General features: G+C 38.8%; 1 protein-coding gene across 2 annotated transcripts in view; it reads right to left on the bottom strand.

The window, feature by feature from the left end:
* Window positions 1-27,866, bottom strand: part of HLCS (holocarboxylase synthetase) — a 118,848-nt gene that overhangs the window by 69,732 nt on the left and 21,250 nt on the right. For both annotated transcript variants that reach the window (XM_041487753.1, XM_041487752.1), the window contains exon 6: window positions 8,503-8,774. In XM_041487753.1, coding sequence (XP_041343687.1) covers window positions 8,503-8,774 — 272 coding nt within the window. The remainder of the gene's footprint in view (window positions 1-8,502; window positions 8,775-27,866) is intronic.

Genomic DNA, 27,866 nt, shown 5'->3' on the forward strand with positions numbered 1-27,866 from the left:
AGTGAAAATAAATTAGGCCAGTGGGATTTATGGCAAGAATTCAGATTCTGTGGGATTTTCTACGTTTACTGCTTAAGTCAGAAATTACACAAGCTTCCAAAGCTTTTTGCTCTGGAAACAAGCACTTAAAATTAATTCTGAAATTAAATCACTCTCTTCTGACTGGCAGCATAAGAATGAACAAAAATCAGTGTATTTATTCTTAACCACACCGGAACAGGTGCTGTGTGAACCTCCTCAAGCAGCCATGCTTCGTTTCCCAGCTCCTACTTTGCTTCCATAGGAAATCCAACGTCTTTTTTTTCCATTTTTCTTTTTTTTTTCCTTACAAAAGGAAAGAGATGGAGATGTGCAAAATGGAAAACTGAGATCTAACTTTGAGTTTCTAATAAATCTACTCATGCTCTTTTCACTGAAATTTCCAGGGAATCATTCTGACTTTGTGCAACTGCATTTGGTTGTAGTTCAGCCTTTGGATCTTTCATAGAAGCCCAGAGTGGTTTGGGTTGGAAGGGACCTCAAAGCCCATCCAGTGCCACCCCTGCCATGGGCAGGGACACCTTCCACTATCCCAGTGCTGCTCCAGCCCCAGTGTCCAACCCGGCCTTGGGCACTGCCAGGGATCCAGGGGCAGCCACAGCTGCTCTGGCAATTCCATCCCAGCCCCTGCTCACCCTGCCAGGGAACAATTCCTAATTCCCAAGATCCCATCCAACCTTGCCCTCCTTCAGTTGAAGGCCATTCCCCCTTGTCCTGTCACTCCATCCCTTGTGAAATGTCCCTGTCCATAATGTGGGCAGCAATCTGTTAATCAAACCCATTATCAAATCACTTGGATGCCTAACTCTTATTCTGTTTTATCTGAATGCAACATTGGCAATACATTCATTTATTAGTCTGATGATTAGAACAATTCTAATGAAGAAGTTTGGGGGAAAATGCAAATCCAGGATTTGTCCAAGGTTCAAGCTACTGCAGGAGGTTAATTAGGGGAAGCTGATTCTTCTGATCCTATTATTAGTGCAGAGGCCCTGGCACAGGGTGCCCAGAGCAGCTGGGGCTGCCCCTGGATCCCTGGCAGTGCCCAAGGCCAGGCTGGACACTGGGGCTGGAGCAGCCTGGCACAGTGGAAGGTGTCCCTGCCATGGCAGGGGTGGCACTGGATGGGCTTTAAGGTCCCTTTCCAACTCAAACCATCCCATGATTCTGTCATTAATAACACAACTAGTTTTTCTATGTCATACCCTCCCCTTTTTAAGTCCATACACTGTCTTAGACTGATTTATGACTGGGTTTGAGCTTTTAAGCATTACTTTATTTAAGACTATACTCTGGACTGAGTTCATGTGAAAAGGCAAAGTTGGCTATTTGACGGACACAAGGATATCTTTCTCAACGAAGCACAAATACTAATCCCTGAGTACTTCTGGGCAGTTTAAGCTTAGGCAGCATTTCCTTTTCCAAAATAAAAGTTACAATTCAAGAGCAAAATTGACAGCCATGGAATTTGCAAACCAACAGCAATAATATACACATAATATGTTGCATTTAATATTACTTATAACAAGATATCATATGTATTATGGCATATTGTATTGTGCTACATGGATCATATGTTTCAAGCTAATCCTCATCTTCAAAAAGCTGTAATGATTTGAAACTTCAGCATTCAATTTTTTCACTTTATTACCAAATTCCTGGTTTAAAATGTGGACATGAAAACAGCACCGTGTAAAACAAACCAGCAAAATGTGACCGAAACCCTGCCATGACCATTCCTTCACTCTTGTTTTAGCTGTGCAGCCTGCCAGGGTTTCCCTCAGATTTAAGGAATGATTTCCCTCAGATATGAGGAATTATTCCACTCAGATTTAATAAATTATTTCCCTCAGATTTAAAGAACAATTCCCCCCAGATTTAAGGAACGATTCTGCTCAGATTAAAGGAACGATTCCCCTCAAATTTAAGGAAGGATTCCCCTCAAATTTAAGGAAGGATCCCCCTCAAATGTCTGGAATTATTCCCCTTGAATTTAAAGAACAATTCCGCTCAGACTTAAGGAGGAATTCCTCTCAGATTTAAGGAATGACCCCCCTCAGATTTAGGGAACGATTCCCCTCAGATTTGAAAAACAGTTTCCCTCAGACTTAAGGAATTATTCCTCTCAGATTTCAGGAATTATTCCCCTAAAATTTAAGGAACAATTCCCCTCAGATTTAAGGAACAATTACCCTCAGACTTAAAAAAAGATTCCCCTTACATTTAAGGAATGATTCCACTCAAATTTAAGGAATGATTCCGCTCAGATTTAAGGAATGATTCCGCTCAGATTTAAGGAATTATTTCCCTCTGATTAAAAGAACAATTCCCCTCAAATTAAAGAAATTATTCCCCTCAGATTTAAAGAAAAATTCACCTCACCTCATTTAAGGAATGATTCTCCTTAAATTTAATGAATGTTTACGCTCAGATTTATGGAACAATTCCCCTTAGATTTCAAGAACAATTCTGCTCAGATTTAAGGAACGATTCCCTTTAGATTGAAAGAAAATTCCCCTCATATTTAAGGAATGATTCCCCTCTGATTCCAAGGAACAATTCCCCTTAAATTTAAGGAACAATTCCCCTCAGATTTAAAGAACAACTTCCCCCAGATTTAAAGAATAATTCCCCTCAGATTTAAAGAACAATTTCCCCCAGATCCCTTAAATTTAATGGATGTTTCCCCTCAGATTTATGGAACAATTACCCTCAGATTTCAAGAACAATTCTGCTCAGATTTAAGGAACGATTCCCTTTAGATTGAAAGAAAATTCCCCTCATATTTAAGGAATGATTCCCCTCTGATTCCAAGGAACAATTCCCCTTAAATTTAAGGAACAATTCCCCTCAGATTTAAAGAACAACTTCCCCCAGATTTAAAGAATAATTCCCCTCAGATTTAAAGAACAATTCCCCTCAGATTTAAAGAGCAATTCCCCTCAGATTTAAAGAACAATTCCCCCCAGATTTAAAGAGCAATTCCCCTCAGATTGAAAGAACATTTCCCCTCAGATTCCAGGCTGCTCCGGGGCTGTGTGGTGTCCCTGTGATAATGGCATTGTTCAGGAACTTCCAGCAGCAGGGAAACCCAATCTCCCATCAGAGTTCAACACGGGTTAATTGCTCTGCCAAACGGGTATCTTTACTTTATGACTCAATTCCCACTGGGAATGCCAAACCTCCCTCTGCACTGCGAGCGGGAGGCCCACTCTGTTAACAGAAAGAAAATCCACTGATTTTACACAACAACAACAAAAAAATAATAAAGAAGGGCACATTTTGCCTTCAGTTCCATGGAAAATCAGGCACACAAGGTGCGTGACAGGAAAATAGGGACCTGATTGTTCGGTGCCCTCAGGAATGGTGCACAACAGGTGGAAAGAAAATCAGGGAAAACTGACGCAAAGGAGATGCCAAATCCCAATAGAGAAATCTTTCAGCAAGCGTGTCGTGGAAAATGGTATGGCAGGGAAGAGTCTGGGAATGGCACAGGACCAAATCAGTGCCAAAAACTTCCGAATTCCTCCCTTTCTGCAGGCCAGGGAGGGAGCAGACTCTTGGCTGTGTCACAAAAATTCCAAAATTCCTGTGTGATCTTTTGTTATCAAGCTGAGCTTCCTCCAGCACTGGCTGGTGCAAAGCACTGCTCATAAATGAATGGCACAATAAAGTACGAAATATTATACATTTAAAACTAAATTAGCAAAAAAACCCTACTGTTGAACTTAATTTGATTTGATTTAAGGGAAACAAACTTTACTCTGCTATTTGAGCTGGTCTTTAACACCAAAGGAAGGCACAAAATGCTGCCTATAAAAAAACACCCTTAAGAAAGAAAAGCACAGCAGCAGCTATTTAATGCACCAACTTTTTTTGTTTTGAGGATAAGAAGTCCTTCAACCATGCAAATAAATTAAGGAATGGAAGCTTGAAAGATAGTAATAAAATTATGTAAATAATGAAGGAATATGACATATATATATATATATATATACACACACTCCTATATTTAGGAATTTAAAGAGCAGGTCTATTGCTCTTAGTAACAAACTCTAGATTATAAGTAAGACATTAATCAAGCAAAGCATTCCTATCCCATCCTACAGTTTCACAAAATCAAGGGATCTGAGGTTTTAAAGGCAATATGAACTATTGTGACCTCAACATCCAAACTGACAAAATATTTTTGGGTTATGTAGCTGCAGAAAAGATTGAGTATAGGAGATATACAGTGTTAAAATGCATCTAACCTACTGAACAGCACATGGTTTTACAATTTCCTATTTAAATTTCCAATTTCCTGAGAGAAAGGCACCTTTCCTGCAAGGAAGAATCCTTCCTGCATGCCATGGTATTCTCCAACTCCCCAACCAAAATTCCTGAGGGAGGAGGGTGGAGTGGATTAATTTATACAAACTGCTAATATTGATGACAAAATACTCATTTTTAGCAGGCTGAAAATGTACTGGGAGAGTCTCACCATGCTAAAATACAAAGATTATCATGGAACCATGGAATGGTTTGGGTGGGAAAGGGTCTTAAAGCTCATCCCAATCACTCAGTTTTTTAAAAATACAGTTTCAGAGGAGAATAAGGGGGATCGCCAAGGTGCAAGGAATAACAAAACACAGACTAAAACATCACAAGGACTTAAAAACCAAATTAAAAACCCCCCAGTCCCTAACACAGTTTGTCAATCTCAGCTTGTTTGCCCCTGAAGTGCCATTCCCATCTCCTTCAATTACACACTGGTTTGCCTTAACTCAGACCTGCATCAGCATCATCCATATTTCAATTCAACTAAACCCAGAGTTTTCAAATAAAATGAGTCTTCATGCCCACTTCCCAAAATTAGAGCTGCAGTTCAGCTTTTCAAAATTCAGCAGTATGAATCTAGAAAAGTAAAAGGACACCAATGATAGAAAAGACTTTCTTCTGCAAAGCTTTTAGCTGTTTGGAAATTGTTTATTCTCAACTGACATTTTATTTAAATATCCTATTCAGCAGTTATGAAAGGAACCTCAGCCCACATTTCACTTCCACTAAAATTCACCACTTTTGTGTCAAACTTTCCCTAACAATGGCACTTTGTTCTTCTTAAATATTGGGGAAAAGGCATCCATGATGCCATTTCATACAGAATATATTCCATGCTGGCTTAGTCATGTGTAAATCAAATTTTCTGCCAACTAAAATATTGAAACAGGATCTAAGATAGAGAACAAAACTGAAATTTCTATCTCATTAATTTAATTTTAATGAAATGTTCATGAAACCATTCCAGCCAATTAGGGTATGCAGAAATATTAGAAATAAAAGTATTTCTTTGTTAATCTCAAGCCTTATGAGTGTAATAAGTGCATAATGTGTATATACACTGTATATATACACATTTTAAGTCTATAATGTAACACTTGTATCACTACACCAGATGCAGCCTCAAAAACAATGGTTTCATTTTAAAACCTGCACTCCCAGGGATGCTCAGAGGAGCCACAGAAGGTGCAACTGTTTCTGGCAGGGTTAACCTGCTCAGGTGGCATTAGGATAAACATCTGGGAAGAAAAGGTTTCTGAAACTCACAGAAAGAATTTTCATCTAGAGGAAAAAAACAGTGTTTGGGGAGGATTTGAAATTTCAGTTTGGGACATAAAAGTTGCAGTGCTTTTAAAAATAGCCTGAAAGGACTTTGAACATGAAATCACAGAACGAATATTGATCATTTAAAACAACGCATGACATTTTCAGGATTTTTTATTTGACAATTAGGCCACTGCCATTAAATTCTGGGTACCTACAGGTGAATTCCCCCTTTGCTGTGACCTCAGGACACACAAATGCAGGGACAGTACAGTGAGCACCAAACACCCCAACCACCATCTGGAGAGCTAATGAACAATCAAGGGATCCCAAATTAAACAACACAACATTCCCTTAGAATCTTTAGGACAACACTGTCAAGTCCAATCTATTCCCTCAGCCTCCAGAATCAATTTTTCAAACTTTATGACAGGTCTAATAGTTCCCACCTGTTCCTCCTGCCTGACTTTTGACTGGCACGTTCCCAGCCAGGGTGGAAATGCAGACAAAGGCCCCTATTAGGCTCCGGCTGTTTCTCCACTGTGAGGTTGCTCAGCCATTAAATTAATTCCAGCCCCTTTTTCCCCCTTCCATCTCTTCATTTTTTTGGGGGGTTATGGAAGTTTGGGGAGGTGGAAAAGGGAGATAAAAGTTTGGCATCCAGTTGGTGGGAGAGGTATGAGAAAATCCAAAGTGGCAGAAGTTAACTGCTGAATTTTTTTGATAATATGCTAATTAAATGATTTACATCAAATCCCATTAATTAAGTTCTTGAGGTGTCTGTATATCTTTAACCATCAAAACTTGGTAAAATTCGAGACAGATTTGGGAGACCCTAACAGAGTCCCTCATGCAATGCCTGATTACATAAAGAAAGTGTTGCAACGTTTTTCTGGGAATCCTGACGGATCAATAAGTAACTCTTCTTTCTTCAAGCAAAAAAAAAAATTTTCCTGAGATGTTTTTTCCTTTCATTCAGAACTGGCAATTAGACACAAGCACCACACACATATCCTAACAAATTCATATTGGCTCCCTTGGAAGCACCTTAAAAACCTGACAACTTTTTCCCACAATAAAAATTACCTGATTTTTGCATCAATTTCTAGGGATTTATGAAATGTTATCATTTAAATCTCAAGGTTCTTCACTGAACAGCGAATCACAAGGATTACATTATTCCATTATCCATGACAACAGAGTATTTACAGCATCAACCATAATACCTAAGACAATTATTTTAACGTAATAAAAAAGAGGTATTTTTGTAAGATAAATTTCAGATAGATTTTTAATAAATCAATCATTCAAATTATGATCTGCCCAGGACCATCTTCCTAGAATAAGATATGTAGAGTCAGGACTTGTAGTTTACAACTTACCTGAAAATTAACTATTTAAGACTCATCATGATGGGGGAAATCTTGAAGACCTGTATCTGTGAGCACTTCATTGTATTTGGATTACTTAATATAAAAAACAACCTTTAAACTTGTCTGAAAAATCAAGACCAGTTCTCTTACCTCCCTTGCCTTGATAATTAATCATTCATAAATTGGTCAGATTCTGTTTAGCTTGATCCAAATGAAATCCCAAACCTCTGAATTAAACACTTCATTTCACTGAGATGTTGGAACAAAGTTACTGAGAACCAAAACAAACTGAAGGAAGAAACCTCTTGATTTATTCAACTATCACAAATTTCTTCACAATCCCCCTTTCAACTCTGTGGGCTGAACATGCTGTGAGCACTAAAAATGAGGAAGCAGATGCTACAAATAACTGTATTTCTATGAAATAACTCTCCATGGCCTCTTATCAAACTGGCAAGTTTCTATCTCTGCAAAAACCACTGCAAAATCAGCTGCAGGATTAAATCTGGAGGAGAGCATTGGCAAAATCAGACAGCAACTTTTTTTTTAATGTGTGGATGTTTGAACACACAGGGAATGGTTTGGAACTGAAATTTGTATTTTTTCCATAAATTGCAATTTAGGCTCTCGGGCTGAGAACTGAAGCCATTATTGTTGCTTAACTCATCAGTGACAACAACACTCAAGACAATTTAATCTCGATTAAAGAAAAAAAATCCCAAACAAAATTCCTGAGGTTGTTTTTCACCTGTAAAATTCATCTGCAATTTCTGCAGATAAATTAACCCTGATATTCAAAACTAGCTGCCACAAGTATTTACAGCTGCAGGCTTGGAGTTTCTGTCCTGAAGAGCAACAACTTCCCCAAGACAGTTTTTTCCAGCAAATTTCCACTAAACACAACAGTACAGCCTTTGTACACAGACTCCAAGCTGAGATTTAGTAACTGTGATTTTCCTATCACTTAATTCCATTTAAACTCTAATGAAGAACCTTCTCTAAGGTATCCCACAGCTCATTCACAAGGGTCATCTGTGTGATGATGAAAGAACCTCTAGCAGAGCTCTAATCCATGTTTTAAGAACACAAACCAAGCGCTAAAGAGCATTTTAGGGAAATATTCAGCAAAAGAAATGAGAGAAAACAGGAAAGTTAAAATTAAAGGCACAATTTGCTTGGTATCAGTCTTCTCAAGTGAAAGGCTGAGATAATAATTTGCACTAGAGAATGTATTTAATATCCTAAATATGAATATTTATTACATCAAATTTTCTTACGGTGATGCTCAGAGGAATAAAGATTAAACTCCACTACCAAGCAAAAGGCTGAGTCCCATTCAGCTTTCCCCACCCTTTATGGCTCAATATTTTATATATTATCAAATAATATCCTGTGAACATGAAGTTCTCCACTTCATGTCCAGCTTCTCTCTGAGCACTGTGTGTTACCGCAATTATGAATTCCCAATCAGAAAGTTAACTCAGGATACCCTGCATCCCCATCTTACCCATCCAGAAGATTCATGGTTGTCGTGGTCACCTCAGTGAAGAGAAGGATCTTTCCCAGCTTCTTGGTCTGCAGATGCTGCTGATAGGTCTTGAGGCTGAAATGTTCTGAGGAGAAGCTCTCCATCTCCGTGATCACGGGCACCAGGGATGGAGTCACCTCCACCTTGGACTCACAGGATGAAACAAACTTCAGGGACACCTTGCTGGACGCCCTCAGTCCCTCAGCATCCACGTTCCCCTCCAGCCATTTCAGGAAAGCAAGATGGATTTCCTGTGGGCAAGGGCAACAAGATGAGAAAGAGAGATCACCCCATGTGAGGACACACCAACATTCTTCCAAAAACGTTTTTATTCAAGCAATCTTCTAGTTCAAAACAGGGAAATTTTTCCTCTTCAAAACCAAAGTTCTGTTGCTCACACTTGACACTGTCCTAGAGTTGAGACCAGGCTCCTCTGAAAATTAATTAAGCTTAATTTTTCTCTGTAGCAGGGTTTGCAGTGGTCTTCCTACACTCTGAAGCGTGGAGTGCACACATTCATCTGCATCTTGCAGGTTTCTCAGCCTGCTGAGATCCTCTGCTGGAAGAAACCCTTTAGTCCAGCACTAAGTGTTGGATTAAGCCTTTTTCTGACCCTAACTTAACTCAATCTGAAGGCTAAACCAGCAGTTTAAAAACCCATTTACTGATTTCTCAGTGGAATATCTGCTAAAGCAGGTCACACCTTCAGCTAAGGGATGATTTACTACTGTTAGTACCCCTGTGGTGACACCCTGAGCAAACTGCTCCACATTCACTCTTTCTGGAGGTAACAAATTCTGCTCTGAGAGGTTTGATGTGAAATGTTTGCCACAACTTTAGAAACAGCCACAAACACAGATTCTGGGACTGTTTGCTCAGTGTGCAGCTTAAATTTCAGACAGTTGAAGTTATCTTTTATGTGATAAATGAAACCACAAAAAATTGTGGCTTCAATTTGACTGGAAATAAGGCACTTCTGATTCTTGCCCTCAAATTTCCAAGACGAAGAGATCTGATTTTTAAACCAAAAGGTCCTAACCAAACCCACACCCCTAATTCCCACCACTGCTGTATCTGGGAACTGGAATACATTTCCTGTGGGCGCTGAAGGCAGGACTAAGCTCTCCTGCCCTTGAATGAGATGTGTCTGAGCTCCAGCCCAACTCAAAACCCACAAACCACAGAGAGCAAACTTCCCATAAACAGTTATCTATGCAAGAATTACTCCTCCTTTCCACACCCCACTGTTTTACCTAGAGAAGGAATGACAGAAGTGCTCCTGTTCCCAACACCTTTCTCTGGATTTCCACCCCCAGAAATGTTCTCAAATTTCACAGCCTCTGCTGCCTGTGCTGTCAGCCCTGCAGCACCAGTGGCACAGTAGGACACAAAAAAAATAACAATTTTTCCCATATTCTGTCAAGCACTTGGTTCCAAGCCCCAAGACTAAGAGAAACTCGGCTCAATTTTAGCTACAGAGAAATTACTCCTCATATCTTGCTTTCCCCTAAAGCTCCCTCTGAATATTTTCTGTCTAAACTCTTGGATAAAATATATTCAAATATTTTCTTTCCCTCCCCCTTTTTTATTTTCTGCTCTGCATCGTAAATGATGATGTGATGATGATTAAAGGTTTTGTGAGCATTTTTTTGACTTGCACCTTCACTCAGAGCTTTGACAGAATAAATAAATTCCTTACACATTATCCTCCTTGTTTTACATACCCACAGTAACTGATTGGCTGTAACTGATATTTAGAAAAATTACAGCTTTCATTTCTGTCAGGGAGAACATGGAAAAACTGTGCTTAATCAGAGAGTGTTTTCCTATCGCTTTCCAAACACAGAAATTCACTCAGCAGCACTGGATGTGCAAGTCCTACACACAGAAAGAGAATTTTAACTCAACTAAGGATGGGTTTGCAGTCTGACAGAAATTAAGTTACAAAATAAAGGTGATTAAAGTGTGATGGCACTGTAAATAAATAATTAAAGTGCTCGAGGCTGCGTCAGAAATTATGATGTGTTTTTGCCACAGAATATTTTCTGGAAAGAACAAAACAGTGCCTATTTCTGTGTGCTGTTCCATTATTACAAATATGCCACACAATTCCAACCACTTACTCTCCTGAGTGTATTCTTTCAAGTGATTTTTCCCCATAGATTTTAGGCAAACTTCTTGTTTTCACTGCTTCTAACACATCCTGAACCATTTAAGAATTGTTGTATGTGTATAATTCTCAAGGTCATTTCCCCCATAATGTCCATGTGCTTACTGAGCTGATCAAAAATATAAACATATAATCAAGGATGGGGATTTTTTCTAATTCCTAAGAAAATATGGGTTTAGGTGTTTAACAAAGTTTCAAGTACTGGTCACAGTAGGAAAATTAATTTTTACTGTACGAACTTCCTTCCCACAACATTCCAGGAACAGGGATGCTGAACATCCCACAATTATATTGGCACAACAAAAATAACATTACTGAATAACATTACTGTATAATATATGCAGTCAGGGTTAAATTCTGCTCCAAGCCCACTGAACAGGAACACAATCCTGTCAGAACGGTGGGATTTCAGCCCAGGATCCAGCTGGAATTCCCAAGCTCTCCTGTTCCAGCAGCATCTGCCGTTCTGCAGCAGCCTCTGGTGGCCACTGCCACGAGAGGTGCTGGCTCAGGAACCTCCTGGACACCTCTGGGAGCAGCCCAGGCATCCAGCACAGGGCAGGGAACAGCCAAACTGCTGGAATCCCTTCCTGGGAATCCTGGAAGATGCTGCTCCAAGATTTAAAGGATTCTGGAATCCCAGAAGCTGCAGCTGTTCCGTGTTCAGGCTCTGACAGGATCTGCAGCGACTCATTGTGGAAAATCTGCATTTCACAACCTACCAGCGACTGCTTCGTACATTTAATAACTAAACTGCTCACAGCGTGGCACAAATAAATTCTGAAACTGTTCTTCATCAGCTTTGGGCAGGACTGAAGCTAAGCTAAATTAAATTTTTCATGAAATATAGAATTCCAGAATGGTTTGGAAGGGATTTTAAGGATCATCCAGTGCCACCCCTGCCATGGCAGGGACACCTTCCACTGTGCCAGGCTGCTCCAAAGCCCCAGTGTCCAACCTGGCCTTGGGCACTGCCAGGGATCCAGGGGAATTTCCAACCTCCTTGGGCACCCTGTGCCAGGGCCTGCCCACCCTCCCAGGGAACAATTTCATCCTAATATCTAATTTAATTCTGTTCTCCTCCATCCTAAAGCCATTATTTCCTATAAAACTGTGGAGTTTTTCTTCCAATCACACTTTTCAAGTGTACATTCCCTAATGCAAAGATATTCCCTTCTTTTCCAAAGTAAGAATTAAACTTCTCATCCCAACTAAACAGCTCAGTGACACGAGAGCTACTCAGTTTTTCAGTTAAAATATTCATCTACAACTTTAATATTTATAGGAAGAAAATGTTTCTACCTGCATTTTAAATGGTAAAAAATGTAATTTCAATGCATTCTAAAAGAAAAGTCACCACAAGCAGAAAAGCACTGCACCAACAGAAACTACCCAACACCTCTCACACTCCAAAGCTCAACTGAAATCTTTTGAAGAGAAGCAAGGAGAGACTGGGAATTTCCCAGGGACACACCAGGAGAATTCTGATTGTCACACTGAGAGTGGCACTGAATGAAAAGCTCTGAGCAAGAAGGGAGATGTAGAGGACAGTAATTCCCAAAATTCCCAGAAATACAAAGTTCAGCTACCGCACACTCCAGACCCTCAGCTCCTCCACTCATCAGCACAAATTGTGGTAATTGTAACACAAAGAAGGAAGAGCAAAAGCTGATTTTATTAATGATTTCACATCTGCTTTCTGTGATTTTAAGAGTCTGGTCAGGTGTGTGCAGAAATGCTCCGTAACAGAAGCTTGCTTTTGCTGTTTGAAATTCTTTTTAATTTCATAATCATTAAGTTTCACATTTCCCCAATGCTCACTTAGAGGTTGAGACTGAACAAGGAGGGAAGAGGGAGACAAAAACCAGCTGCATCTGGAGCCTTCTCTGCTGTGGTATAAAATAACAGAAAATTACAGCTCCTGACGGAGAAGATTTTATTTGCACCTGGGCTCTGTCAAACAATGAGAGTTCTGCACTGAGCACACCCAGTTATAATGGCTAAAAATAAACCCAAATCCAGGACTTTATTCTTACAATCTGTTTATATGGATAGGATTTGGATGTGGTTTTTTATTTTTATCTGCATGTTCATGCACACAGATAAATGCAATTTAACTGGGCAGACTTGGGAGCTGCTCTTTCCTACCACGGGCCTGAAACTCCCCATCAATGGAATTCTTTGTTGAGACAAAATTCACTCACAGCCTAAATTCATTTGGTTCCTATTAAATTCCATTTTAATTTGGTTCCTATTAAAAGCATGGAGGCGAAACGAAACGAAAGCTACAAATACAATGCCATAAAACAAACATCTTCCATCAGCTCCCTCCTCCCCTGTGAGGGAAAAGGACAGGATTTGAACCATGATGCTCCACCTGAACACTCAATACTGGGATTAAAATACTGTACCTGAACAAATATTGGGATTAAAATATTGGACTTTAGCTGTGCTTGTGAAGCGAGGCCAAATATTCACTTTCTGGAGACACAGAACATGATTTAAAACCTTTTTTTCCTTCCTTTGTGCAAAATCTAATGATTTTTAATTAACTACCTTTATTTTTGAGAAGTTTCCAGTTGATGCCCTGATTCATGTTTTATCAGCTGATGGAGTGATTAAATCTCTCTTTTTTTAAATATATATATATGTATACATATGTATATGTATATCTATATATACTAACAGACACAAAACCATATATATATATATGTGTGTCTATTCTTTATATATATTTATATATTTATGCTTATTTTTTTGAACTGCAAGCAAGTGAGGATTACACAGGCATAAAGCACCCAGTTTTTAGAGGAGCCTGTCTGAAGCAAAACCAGACATCACACCTCCAACTGGACTAAAATCTGCTTTTATTTTTTCCAGAATTGCCTGCTCCCAAAGGAGTATTACACAATTCAAATAGGATCTCAAATGTATACATTTCATCCCTATGGATTCTCTGTTAGCAGTGATAGGAAAGGAAATATTTTAATGAAGGGTTGTCCTTTGAGTTCAATTGAAATATAAAAATTCACACACATACAGACAAAAAATATCTCCATGTGCTCCTTGTCTTACACAGCTTTGCTCAACAGCCTTGAAGGTGCTAAATTTAAATTAACCACTGGAGAGCTTCCATAGCATCTCTTGGATCCAACAGAAACAGTATTTAGCAGGACCAAAAATATATACATATATTAACACATATATATATATATATCTCAACATATTTTTACATATATATATCTCTCAATATATAAATATATTTACTTACTGTAAATATACACAATATGCAGGAAAAATGATGTTATCTACTGTCCTTATTAATTTCAAACCCTACCTTTTAATGAGGTTTTGTAAAATGCTATATATTAAGTTTACTACCTCAACCTTTCATTAAAATGCATTGTTTTCCCTTAAAAGCAAAGTACAACAACTTTTCCTGAGGAAAAAATCTGAAAAAATGGGAGGGAAAAAAAAAAACAGGTGCAAAAATTTGATACAGAGAAATAAGGAAAGATTATATATTGGTGATCACAGAGAACGTGGAGAGGATGAAGAATGAGTATTAGATGTCATTAGATAATAAAAATAATAATAATAATGGTGATGAAAAGAATGAAAATAAAAATAAAAATACTTTCAATGCTGATGTCATTAATATTTAATAACATTCCCAAACTGCACATTCACACCCAGACTTAAAGAAGTGCCAGCTTGGAGATGGATTTTCTAACAACTGGAACAAAGGGAACAAATAGAAGTTTTAAACACAAAAACCCCTTTTACAACACATTCACAATCTGGAAATACACAAAGTACTCAAATTAATCCAGTTTTTAGGAAGTTTTTGGAAAACTCCTTTAATATTAACTGTTTACAATTAATTTCAGGCCATTATTTTCACCAGTGGTGTTTCTGTTCACAGGGTAAAAACCTTTTAAATCCCCATTTCTCCACTCCCTCCTTTCCCCATGGCCTGAAGAACTTCATAAAGATTTTATTGTCCTACAACTGAGGCACATTTTCATTTCATGTTCTCATGAACTGGAGTTACTTGGCTGGTACTTGCTGTGCATTCCCAGGATTCTGCACAGCCTGGAAATCTGTTTCAGTTTATTAGTAATATTTTTATATTTCCTAAACCGAGACACGGTGCAAAGCAGGAGATTTGGACTGCACAAAGCACAGCAGAACATTTAGAAAGATGACAGGGTTGGTCACTTTTTGAATTGCCAACCAACCTGATTTTTGGGAGTCTCCAGAGGTTATTTTGGGTTTGGGTGGTTATTGAGCTGAAGCGAGGCAGAAAAAGCTCATCATTTCTGAAAGATCATTCCAGACACTTAGTCAAGTGCCTTATTTTTGTCTCCACTCTTCAGAGTGTTTTTAAAAACAAGTATTGCATTACATAAACACAGTGGATCCATTTTCCCAACTGATATGTGGAATACTTCATCCAAAAAAGGGAAAGATTTTTAACAAAGTGCTGCAAGGTATCCTTATCCTCTTTATTGCAGCCCCATCTCTTTGAACACGAAGCATCTTAGATTTCAACCCATCCCTGGACTACACATCCAGCAACTGCTCATAAATCCCTGCCTAAATCTGAATCCAAAATTAAATTTAGCTTTAAAAAGCATTGTGTGTAGGCAGCAAATTCATTTATGCATCGGGCAGCAGCCCATCCTGGGAAACAGGCAGCAGGGCCCAGGCCAGGATTCAGTGACTGATGAAAAATAAGTCAGAATGTTAATTTTTGTAGAGAAAAATAATGAAAAATTAGAGTAAGTAGGTTAAAAATAGTACATAAGGAAATTAATTATGGTCTTCACAGCAAGTTTGTTTTATCTGCATCTCCCCTGGCTTCAGCAGGGAGTTCCACTTGGGAATTGGGGTGCCAGGAGAAGGATGGGAAGAGGTAAATAGGTTAAAAATAATACATAGGGAAATTAATTATGGTCTTTTCGGCAAATTTGTTTTAATTCCACCTCTCCTGGCTTTAGCAGAGAGTTCCACTTGGGAATTGGGATGCCAGGAGAAGGATGGGAAGAGGTAACCAGGTAAAAAAATAGTACATAAAGAAATTAATTATGGTCTTCACAGTAAGTCTGTTTTAACTGCACCTCTCCTGGCTTTAGCAGAGAGTTCCACTTGGAAATTGGGATGCTAGAAGGACAGGAATAGGTAAAGAGGTTAAAAATAATACATAAAAAAATTAATCATGGTCTTTTCAGCAAGTTTGATTTATCTGCATCTCCCCTGGCTTCAGCAGGGAGTTCCACTTGGGAACTGGGGTGCCAGAAGAAGGACGGGAAGAGGTGCTGGAGGTTTGCTCAGCACAAACCAGCTCTGAGGGGAGGAACAAGGAGGAGGCTGTAAGGTGCATCCCAGATTTTGCTTCCTCTCCTTCCTCAGCTGCAGCAGAACAGTCTGGAAACAATCTTCCCAGCAGCTGCTCTCATCAACAAACTGTTTATTGTAAGAAAGTGCCTGGGTCAAAGGCTAAACGTCATCCAGAACTGAAAGCATAGCTGTAAAAAAAAAAACCAAAAAAAGCCTAAAAAAAATCCTGGGGCCGTCCATGCATGTGGAAAAAAAAGCTCATGACATTGGGAAGGGAACCATATTCCATCTGAAAGGCCAGCAGTCCACTGAAACAAAAATTCCTTATTTTGGTAGAGCTGGGTTTTAGGACACTGAGCTCCTTTCTTGTGGCTGATTTTGAGGCCTGCTCGAGGTTTCTGCTAAAAGCAGAATTTACAGCTCAGTCTGGGTCTCGTGGTGAAAATCAGCAAAGTGGAGTTGTGTTAAAATATTCCAAAATGTTTTATTAGTGCTCAGTCATCTCCACGTACAACAATAAAAGAAGGACTTCTCTAATTTATCACAAATGCACCGTTGGCGCGTTACACAAAAATCCAAGTTCAGGCCCAGTAACAGTAAATGATCAAATTTTCTTTTAAAGCACAGGACACTAAAAATCACAGGGCAAAATCTCATTTACCAGCAGCTTTGAATCTCAGAAATCCAAGAGTGCCCGAGCAGCTCTGAGAGGGGAACCGGTCCCACACCTGCAATTGGGACACGTTTGCTGCCCCAGCCCATAAATCTGCTTTTGAGGGAAAGGACCCAGAGGAACAAGGTCCACCTTTGACACAACATCACCACGAAACACTTCACCAAAAGGCTGATAAATCAGACTTCTGCCAGGTGGTGATTTATCCTACCAGAAAAAAGGTGTGAGAAATTACGGGTCGGGCGTTTAATTCTTGGTGACACCTACTTTGTAACAAAATTGTTATTTTTCTGAGGGAAAAGTCTACAGTAAATTAAACCTACATGCAACTGGGCTAAAAATAAGCCTAGGCAGAAAGGAAAAGACATTCCACTTTTGCACAAAAATCTGAGCACGATGCATATTAAACTGGGTTGATTTTTCTTTTTTAAATGATATAATCAAAGTCATGTTTGGAAGCATAAATTGAGATATAAATCTAACCCCAAATGCTGTACACATATATATTAAATTACTCTCAAAAGTATTCTGTATGGACTAAGAAAAAAAAAATACAGAAGAATTTTGTTCTCAGCTAATAGGGCAATAAATTAGATGCAATATATTCAGCAGCTAAAACTGGCTCTCTTCAACAGCTATCACATAATACTATTTTTATTTGGTACCAAACTTTTTTTTTTTTAAACTAACAACAAAATTGTTTGTTGAAAATCTTGGAATTAGCAGTAGAATGATTAAAGTAAATAAAACCTAAGCAAATATTTTTTCTTCTCCCTGATAATACCCAATTCTTAGCTGAGGGTTTTCCAGCAGGTTTATTTTGCCTTTCAGCAGGGTTACACACATCAAATGTGAATGAATTTAGTGTTCATGAATATGAAATAGCAGCACAGGAGCCAAAGATTCTCCTCTTAGCACTGTAAACATGCTTTAAACTCCCACAAGCTTTCAGCTGGACCTCATTTCTGCCTTTTTTGAGGGGAAAAAAACCTCCCCACTGTGTCACACTGGAGGGGTTTGGGAGCTGGAGAAATGTCTGGGAAATGTTAAGGTGAAACCACAACGCATTTTCACATGGACCACGGCTCGGGGATTCCAGCACAGCCCCAAAACTGCACGGCTGATGCACAGGATTTTATATTCCTTCCTAAAACACAGGCAGGTTGGCAGAGTGGTTTCCCAAAAACAACTTGGAAAAGAAGAATTTTTTGGGAATTTTACGCTACAATGGCAAGAATACACTTGGTCTGTTATCCTGCTCCAAAGACAAAACCCAGTAGTAAGCTGCCAGTAATTTTCATTCAAGATTTCTTTGCTAATCAAAGATATTTTACAAATATCAACATGACAGCATGGGATTATTTTTTTTTAAAGTACAAAAAATAAGAAAGTAAAAAAAAATTTTTAAAAGTACCACAACTTGGGGATTCCAGTATGGCCCCAAAACTGCAGGGCTGACGTTCAACATGGACTGTGGATTTTATATTTCATTATAAAACACAGTCAGTTGGCAGAGAGGTCTCCAAATTTCAAAAGGAACTTCTTGGAACAGAAGAATTTCTTGGGAATTTTATGCTACAATGGCAAGAATATGCTTGGTGTGCTGTCCTGCTCCAAAGACAAAACTCTGTAGTAAGCTACCACTAATTTTCATTTAAGATCTATTTGCTAATCAAAGATATTTTACAAAAATCAACACGATAGCATGGGATTATTTTTTTAAAGTAGAAGAAAAGGAAAGCAAAAAAAATTTTAAAAAGCACCACAGCTTGGGGATTCCAGCACGGCCCCAAAACTGCACGGCAAATGTTTTGAGACTCAGCAATCTGTGACCCCTCTTCAAAAGACTTCAGTTTCTAAATGATCCAAAGTCCAAACTTAAGTTCTCCCCATACGCAAAAATGGACCATGGATTTTATATTCCTTTCTAAAACACAGGCAAGTTGGCAGAATGGTCTCCAAATTCCAAAAGGAACATCTTGGAAAGGAAGAATTTTTTGGGAATGATACGCTATAACGGCAAGAATACGCTCGGTCTGTTATCCTGCTCCAAAGACAAAACCCAGTAGTAAGCTACCACTAATTTTCATTTCAAATCTCTTTGCTAATCAAAGATATTTTACAAATATCAACATGGCAGCATAGGATTATTTTTTTTTAAATACAAAAAATAAGACATTAAAAAGTTTTTAAAAAGTACCAGGGCTCGGGGATTCCCAAGCACAGCCCCAAAACTGCACAACTGATGCTCAGCATGGACCATGGATTTTATATTCCTTCCTAAAACACAGGCAGGTTGGCAGAGTGGTTTCCCAAAAACATCTTGGAAAGGAAGAATTTCTTGGGAATTATACACTTTAATGGCAAGAATATGCTTGGTTTGTTATCAAGCTCCAAACATAAAACCCATTATTTATCCTACCACTAATTTTCATTTAAGATCTCTTTGCTAATCAAAGATATTTTTTAAAAAATCAATATGACAGCATGGGATTATTTTTCTTAAAGTACAAAAGAAAAAAAAGAAAGTAAAAAAAAATTTTAAAAGTACCACAGCTTGGGGATTCCAGAGCATGGCCCCGAAACGGCACGGCTGATGTTCAGCATGGACTGTGGATTTTATATTCCTTTCTAAAACACAGGCAAGTTGGCAGAATGGTTTCCCAAAAACATCTTGGAAAGGAAGAATTTCTTGGGAATTATATGCTAAAATAACAAGAATACACTTGGTTTATTACCAAGGGTTTGTCTGAAGACAAAACCCAGTAATAAGCTACCAATAATTTTCATTTAAGATCTCTTTGCTAATCAAAGATATTTTTTTAAAAATTAACATGTCAGCATGGGATTATTTTTTTTAAATACAAAAAATAAGAAAGTAAAAAAAATTTAAGTACTGTGACTTGGGGATTCCAGCATGGCCCCAAAACGGCACAGCTGATGTTCAGCATGGATTTTATATTCCATTCTCAAACACAGGCAGGTTGGCAGAGTGGTCTCCAAATTCCAAAAGGAACATCTTGGAAAGGAAGAATTTTTTGGGAACTTTACACTACAATGGCAAGAATACTCTTGGTCTGTTCTCCTGCTCCAAAACCCAGTATTAAGCTACCACTAACTCAGTTTAAGATCTCTTTGCTGATCAAAGAAATTTTTAAAAAATTAACATGACAGCATGGGGTTATTTTTTAAAAGTAAAAAATAAAGAAAGTAAAAAAAAAAATTAAAAAGTAAATCTGCTTTTTATTTAGCAGAGTATCAAAGAAGCTTCATGCTTCAAAAATACATTAGATACATACACAGCAATGTAAAACTCTGACAGCAAATAGAGAACCTTGAAAGAAACCTCACGAATTCCCAGTTTATGAGAAATTAATGATTTTTTCTTACAAAACATGGTTGAAAATACAATATTTAAACACAGTATTCACACAAGGCTCAGTTGTGAGAAAGGATGATACAAACTCCATTTACAGCTCTCCCAGCCATGTGGTTTTTAATTATTTTCTCCTTTTTCAGCCTTTTCAGATGCAACACTTTCTTCTGCTGGGACTGAACCTTTCTCACAGAAAAAGGAGCAAAGTTTTCCCCCAGAGGAAACCCAGGAAGACGAAGATCCAATCCTAGACTGCACCTTGGATTTAAGGATCCAAGAACGAGCTCCAGAGCTCTGGAGGGAGCTGACAGCATTTCAGGGAGAAACGGAGAAATAAACACCACAAATTTAATTCCTCCTTTAAAACCGGGCATAAAACTCATTTAAATCTTACAAAATAAGGTCCAGTTTTATGGAACAAACCCAGGGTTTGCCTCAAGTCCAACACACCACGAGCTCCTACTCCACAAGGGCGCATTTTGATTTCCAAGTCCCAAGTGAAAGCTCAGCACTGAAATCAGGGTTTTGGGGAAAAAGGCACTCAAAGAATGAGACAAGGACAGACCCAAGCTGAGGCAGTGCATGAGAATTGCCCTGCAGACCCAACCACAGGCAGGGAGCAGCATTTCTGACCACGGCACATTCTTTATTCTGCAGGATTTTGGATTTTCCTGGGTTTTTTGTTTTTTTTTTTTTCTGAGCAGAACCACCTGTCCCTGCCCCTGCAGATATTTGTGCTCACACTGCGAGCAGGAGTTAATCCAAAGTGCAACTCAAAAAAGAGAACTCAAAACTGACTAAAACCAAACCACAGTGGCTGCAAATACCTCTCACTTCTGTTTTTTAGGACTTCTCTGAATTGCACACCTGAAAAAAAAGATTTTTCACACTAAAATTTTGTATTAATCCAGGCAAGGATTCGCTTCATTCTGGCCAGGTTCTCCACTTCAGAAGGGTTTTTGTTTCACTCCTTGCTTTTGTAAGACTGTCCTGACCTTGGCTGTTTTTCTTTTAGTGTCACGAAAGGATCCAAAATTTTTAATTCTACCACAAATCCACTCCAAAGATAAACTTTTAACTGATTATATACAAACCAACTTTGTAGAAAATCTTTATATTATAATAAATAGTCCCAAACTGAAGGGGTAACTTCTAAAAATGAATTGCCCTAAAAGAAAAAGTTTCAGGGATTAATCAGTATTAAAATGCAAAAAAAAGGAGTTTAAAATGCACATCCAGAATAGCTGTACACAAACTTTGAGCACTAGTTGTACTCAAACCAGACAAAATCTATATTAATACATGGTATTTAGTGATTAATTAATTCATCCTTGGTTAAATAAGGACAGTTTTTTGGGTTTTGAACATAATTGCTGGGGAAACACGAGAACTGTGAGCAAAACAATGATTGTTTAATTTTGAGTTTAAAGTTTGATACGTGCTTTCAGTTTGCCAAACCAGTGGAAAAAAAAAAAAAAAAAGGAGGATTGTGACAGTGGCTGTGAAAGTTAAATTCTATCAGCAAAATTATCAAACACCAGCAAATCATCAAATGCTTCTAAGAGAAAAAAACGTCCTTGAACATATGGAGAATTTTTTATCTATGGAGCAATAAAGGCAGCAATAATTATAATAACGTTTAAATGCAGTTCAAAAATGTCCAATCTGCTAATCCTGGGCTGCTAATTAAACAGAGTGGATTGTGTAGGATAGAAAAAAGCTTGGAAATATTTGGAGAAAAGTCCACTTCCACCTCCAGAAGTGCTGCAGAGATATCAAAAGCAAACCCTTATCTTTTCTGGATATTCAGAAATACCACTGGACTGAAATATCCAATCCAACACTTACCCTCCCACATGTGCTTTAATACCAAAATGTGTTAATATCTGTTAATATCAGTATGTTATTAGTATATTACTAATATCAATATGGCTACAACAGGAAGAAAAAGGAAAAGATGCTAAAACAGGAAGAAAAAAAAAGGCTAAAACAAAAAGAAAAGGGAAAAGAAGGAAAAACCTCCCATAATTGCAAAAAACTCCCAAGTACATTGATTTAAAATAATGAGAGAAATATTCCAAAGGCAGAAGGACAGTTAAAAATGTTTCCTGGTATTTCTAACAAAATCTTTGGAAATTCAAATATTGATTTTAATTTGCAGCTCATACTGCTTATGGTAACCTTGGCAAAGTGCCCCTCTCTTCAAAGGAAGCAAAAAAATAAGAATTACCATTTGTTTTCAGCTATTCTATTTTCTTTTCCACCAGCAAATAATTGTACTGAGATCCCAACACCTAAAACACAGTTAAAAAATGGAAAATACCCAGATAAAAGCTCTCTCTGCAGCTGCTGCTCCTGACAGGGAGCTGTGGTACACTCACTAGTCCTAAACCCAACAATTCCATCTTGGAAAGAAGAAATGTCTTCCAGACCAGAAAAATGCAGGGGTAATTGCTCACTTTATGTAATAAATTCTAAAGTCAAAACATGCCAGATGCAATTTTTTATTTAGATCCTGACAATCATGCATCAAAACACAATTATTGTTCCTTATCTTGCAGAAGAATTTCAGACATACCTCCTGGAATTAATTTGCATCGATTCTGACTCCATGGAAATGCTGAGACATGCTCTCACAAAGTAAGTTTTTAAAACTCCTGAGGATCTTAAGATGTTTTTTAATTCCTAAAACTTGACTTTATTCCATAAGCAGGGAACATCCAAGCACAGCTCTTAACACGAGACACTTTCTCCAGCTGAATGCTGCTCTTCCTTGAAATTATTTTAACAACGAGACCAATGTAACTTTTTATACTTCTACTATGACCTGTTCATCAGTTGAATGCTAAATTACAAAAGAAATTGTGATTAATTTTTTTGTTCCAAGTGTAACATCAAAACACAATCACTAAAAAAGGAGACATAAGTGAATGGTTCAATAATCCAAATTAATATCCATATATATCCATAATCTCTCTTTCTTTCTCTCAGCAAATGAAAACAGCTTTATTTTTGTTCAGTTTCTCTGTCTGAAGTTGTTAAGGCATTGAGTTCTGTAAGTAAATCTATATGCAAAAGAAAAAAGCTGACTAAAAATTTACATGTGGATTGTTTGTCCAGCAAATGTTTTGAGACTTAGCAATCTGTGACCCCACTTCAAAAGATTTTTGTTTCTAAATGATCTAAACTCCAAATTTAAGTTCTCACCATGTGTAAAAATCATAAATTTATTACAATTAATACTCTCAAACTGAAGAAAATATTATTTTCCATGTTAAAATCTCCTCAATACTGATCCTGCTATTGCCTGGCTTTTACTATTATTTTAATTATACATTTATTGGTTTCTTTTACAAATTAAGAAGTATATTTTGAAATGTTTTCTGAAGTAGTTCTTGAAACATTTCTTAGATAAATTCAGGAGCACAATTCAGTACAGGCTTGAGAAACAACTAGAGCAGGAAAGTGATTCTCAATAAAACAAGCTGTAAAAATCCAACCTTGTCCCACATTTTACTGAAACCATCAGTCCAAAGCAGCACAATTTTTATAGTTAAAATTGTGAGACATGTACATAACAACCAGCAGCTGTAGGGAATGCTAGAAAATGCAGTAATAAAGTTATTTTCTCCATGTTCAAGTCTTACTCCTTACCTCTGCTCTTCAGCTGTTGCCCCATTCCCCTCTCTCCTCCTCCCACACAGCCTCTGCTTTTTCATCTGCTATCAAACCAGATCCACCAGCTCTTCCTCCTGCATTTTTTCTCTCCAAAAAAAAAAAAAGTTCTTATCCTCATCAGTCAAGGAGCATGCTCTGATTTACACACTCCATGGAGAACTCTCATCCCAACTTTTCTCAGGGCTGGAGCTCTCTGGTCTCCTCTGGGCCTCTGGCACTTGACTCTCTTTTATTATCTTGTGTATTTAGTAAGAAATGGGTAAAGAAATGAGATAATTTCTGAAACCTGAGGTGGCCAATATGACTGATAGAATAAAATTATACACAGATTAAATAATTACATATTTTTAAACATATTAAGACACACATACACAAGACTGTATATAGAATTATGGAATTATACAGGTGCAGGACCAAAAGTCATCCCTGCTGTGGATCCTCTAGGAAATGCTGGCAGAGATAAAACTGTGAGCAGCTGAAATTCCTGCAATTAAATCACCTCATCCTGTGAAGAACAGCTCTGCATGAGCTAACTGTAAAATACAGGTTGCCCTCATAGACCTTTACACAGGATACTTTTCCTGGGAGAAGAAAAATACATGTACCACGAAAACAGACAGCACAAGATGTATTCTGATTTTTTTTTTCCTTCTGAGAAAACCTTGCCTCGATTTTCCTGTAAATCCTTTGTCATCACCAGTCCAAGTCCAAGTGAGTACAGTGGTTTATTAAAGTCAAACATGTTCTGCTTGTTGGGAACACCCACTGCAACCCCAAAAAAAAAAGAGTAGGAACTACAGCAAACTTTCTGATTTCAGCTAACAGCTGCTCTTTAATCAGCTTTTCACTCTAGGAACTGCATCGTGTCAGCCAGACAGGCACATGCCAAATTCCACTGCCCCTGCACCTGGAATTTCCTGATTTCCTCAACAAGTCAGAAACCATGGCTGGAAATGAACTGTCAGAGGATGAACACACAATCCCTAAGGCAGTCCCTTCCCCATCAACTGCTGGCACAAGTCACACTTGGCAATGGTTTTTTTTGGAGTTTTTGCCCAGTGACAAACTCTGAGAACACCACGGTGTCTTTTAAATCAATAACTCCAATTAAACTCCCATCTTCATTATCCAGAATAAATCCAGCTTGATAAACTTCAATAATAAACTTTGTGTTGAAGACAAGGTTTTTTTCCTGCACATTACTGGACAACTGGACTGTCAAAGGAATAAAATACAAATTCAGAAGACCTGGATGTTGCAAATGCAGCCTTTCAAAGGAATAAAATACAAATTCAGAAGACCTGAATGTTGCAAATGCAGTGTTTCAAAAGCAGATGAAGTTTGCAGTTTTTTCTTTTTTGAAGAAAGATTTGACAGGACACTTCTCTTTCCTCTTGGTTATATACATTTATTTATCCCTATATTTATCCAGCTTGCCCCTTTAATTAAAATATATGTTAATTAAATATATATTCTGGTCATAATCTGCTTAGAAGTGAAGCTACAAAAGGAGCTCTAATGGAGCTGTCAGACAAACCCTACAACAATTTCCCATTGTGGGAAGGAGGCGTCATTTCTGAGCAATGGTAACTCGAGAGGATCTCGCCAGGCTCCAGCTGATGCCAAGCCTGCTCTCATTTTCCCAGTCTCACTTCCATAAATTAGCTGCAGGCCCCATGGACATCAGGGAATCTTGAGGGTTTTTTTTTTATGTTTGGACATCCTCCACTTTTGTCAGATCTTCAGCAGTGAGGTCAGAGCAGTGCCAAACGCGCGGTGTTTGTCACAAGGCAGGGATTCCCGCCCTCCAAAATCCCCCATCTGCTCCAGGGCAGCCCTGACTCCAAAGGCTTTACCAGGAGTGCTGAAACAAAATCCACACCCAGCCACCTGAACCACAGCCCTCACAGCAAGGCAGAATGGGACACCTGAATTTGGATCGATCTGCCACCGAGGGTTGGACATTTTAAATTTAGATCCCCATCCCAAACTCCCAGATTAAACTGAAACTAAGAAAAGTCAGCCTCAGCACTCTGCTGAGCAACCTGTACCCAAGAAATGCTCAGGCCTGGTGCTGCTCTCTGTCATCTCAAGAGTGAGAAGTCAGCAGCAGACCGAGATCACAAATGTTTTAAATATATATTACATAAGCCATTCTGGGGGGATAATGAAATTTTCCATTCTCTCCAGCACAGAAGGAACATGCCTGCTGAAGAAAGTGGTTGTGAAGTATCATGCACACTGACTCGAAGCCAGCCTTGAAACATGAGAGAATCCAATTCCATGAGTGGCACTTTGGTCAGATGCCAGCACATCATAATTTCACATCAGAGTGAGCTCCACAGAAAGATTAAATGCTACTCGGTACAAAAGGCATTAACTTTTAGTTCTCACAGCAGCATAAAGACCCTTTTTATGGAGATTGCTATAAACAGCAGACTTGCTTTCACTCCTCAAAGCCTCCTGCATTTTCCAAATGATCCTCAAAAACATTTTTTGAATCAATACACAGCCCAAAAGCTGTTTACAAACCATAATGCAAAGTAAGAATGTTGTTCATTATTATGTGCCTACAAATGTGCTTGATGCTTGTTTAACAGGAACAGTATGTTTGCTGCCATCCAGCAAGAAGGAAAACAAAATTTGAAGTAGAGAAGTGTAAAGTAAAGGCAATGTTTGCCAGATTTCCCTTTCCCTCTCCCCTAAATACATGGCAAATATTCCCTGAAGATAAAGAGCAGAAAAGGAAAAGGTATCTTTAACCACCACCTGGAATTACTTGGCTCCACATTTGGAATTCCCTTCACCTCCCATCAAGATTTCTTAATTGGAAATGTTTTACTGTATTCTGACACTACATGGCATCAATTCTTGTGGAATTTCAAAGGCTGGTTTCAAACTGAGGAAATATTATACAGGGCAGTTGCTGCAAACATGCAAAGATATTTTCATGCAAATCTATATACAACACACTATGCATGAAATGTTTTTCATCCCTTCCCTGTTTTCCCCCTTGAAATCCAGCTCAGAAGTGTCCCCTGCTGGCAAACACCTTCCCCAGACTGCAAGAGAGGTAGGGAAAGCCTCAGCTGCATCCAGCTTTGGGAGCAGCAGAAATTCCTGGTGATTTGGACAGAATTCCAACTCCAATGTGGCTCAGCTGGGCAGGGACACTGCTCAGTACTGCTGAATGCACTGGGAACACCTGCAGCACCCCAGGGTTCCCTTAAAATCAGCTCCAGGAAAAAGGCTGAAGAAAGTTTTGAGAGTAAACAAATTAGGAGGTAATCCAGCCTTCTAATAATTAGAGAATTCCAGAAAGGATTGGGTTGGAAGGGACCTTAAAGATCACCCAGTGCCACCCCTGCCATGGCAGGGACACCTTCCACTGTGCCAGGCTGCTCCAAGCCCCAGTGTCCAACCTGGCCTTGGGCACTGCCAGGGATCCAGGGGCAGCCACAGCTGCTCTGGCAATTCCATCCCAGCCCTGCCCACCCTGCCAGGGAACAATTCCAAATTACCAATATCCCATCTGATCCTGTCCTCCTTCACCTCAAAGCCAGATTTACAGGATGCAGGCCGAACAAAGTTCATTTGTCACTCAAATCCTGTTTCCCACCAGGATAAACAATCTCACAATTGACCAGTTGAATTTTTGTCTCACAAATTAGTAAAAAGCCTTTTATAGTTTCACAGCCATGTTGCACTATAGGGTTGGTTAAAAAGTTGCCTCTGAACAAAGAGCCAAGAAAATTTTCTTGAAAAATGTTCCTGTGACTGTGTCATTAGTCCTCAACATCTTCTTCTCCACGCCTTCCACCTGCAGTCACTGTTACTATTCCTGATACCGTGGAATTATCAAGATGGGAAGAGCCCCTCAGGATCACCCAGTGCCACCCCAGCCCCACCAGCATCACCCCAAACCCTGTCCCCAAGGCCACATCCAGACTCCTCCTGAGCACTCCCACAGACAGAGACTCCAAACCTCCCTGGGCAGCTCAGCCCAAGGCCTGACCACTCTGCCAGGGAAATTTTCTTTCCCAATCTCCAACCTGAGCCTGCCCTGGTGCCATTTGAGGGCCATTTCCTCTCCTCCTTTCCCT

Source organism: Pyrgilauda ruficollis, unplaced genomic scaffold (genome assembly GCF_017590135.1).
Source record: "Pyrgilauda ruficollis isolate IOZ18807 unplaced genomic scaffold, ASM1759013v1 scaffold84, whole genome shotgun sequence".
NCBI classification, from domain to species: domain Eukaryota; kingdom Metazoa; phylum Chordata; class Aves; order Passeriformes; family Passeridae; genus Pyrgilauda; species Pyrgilauda ruficollis.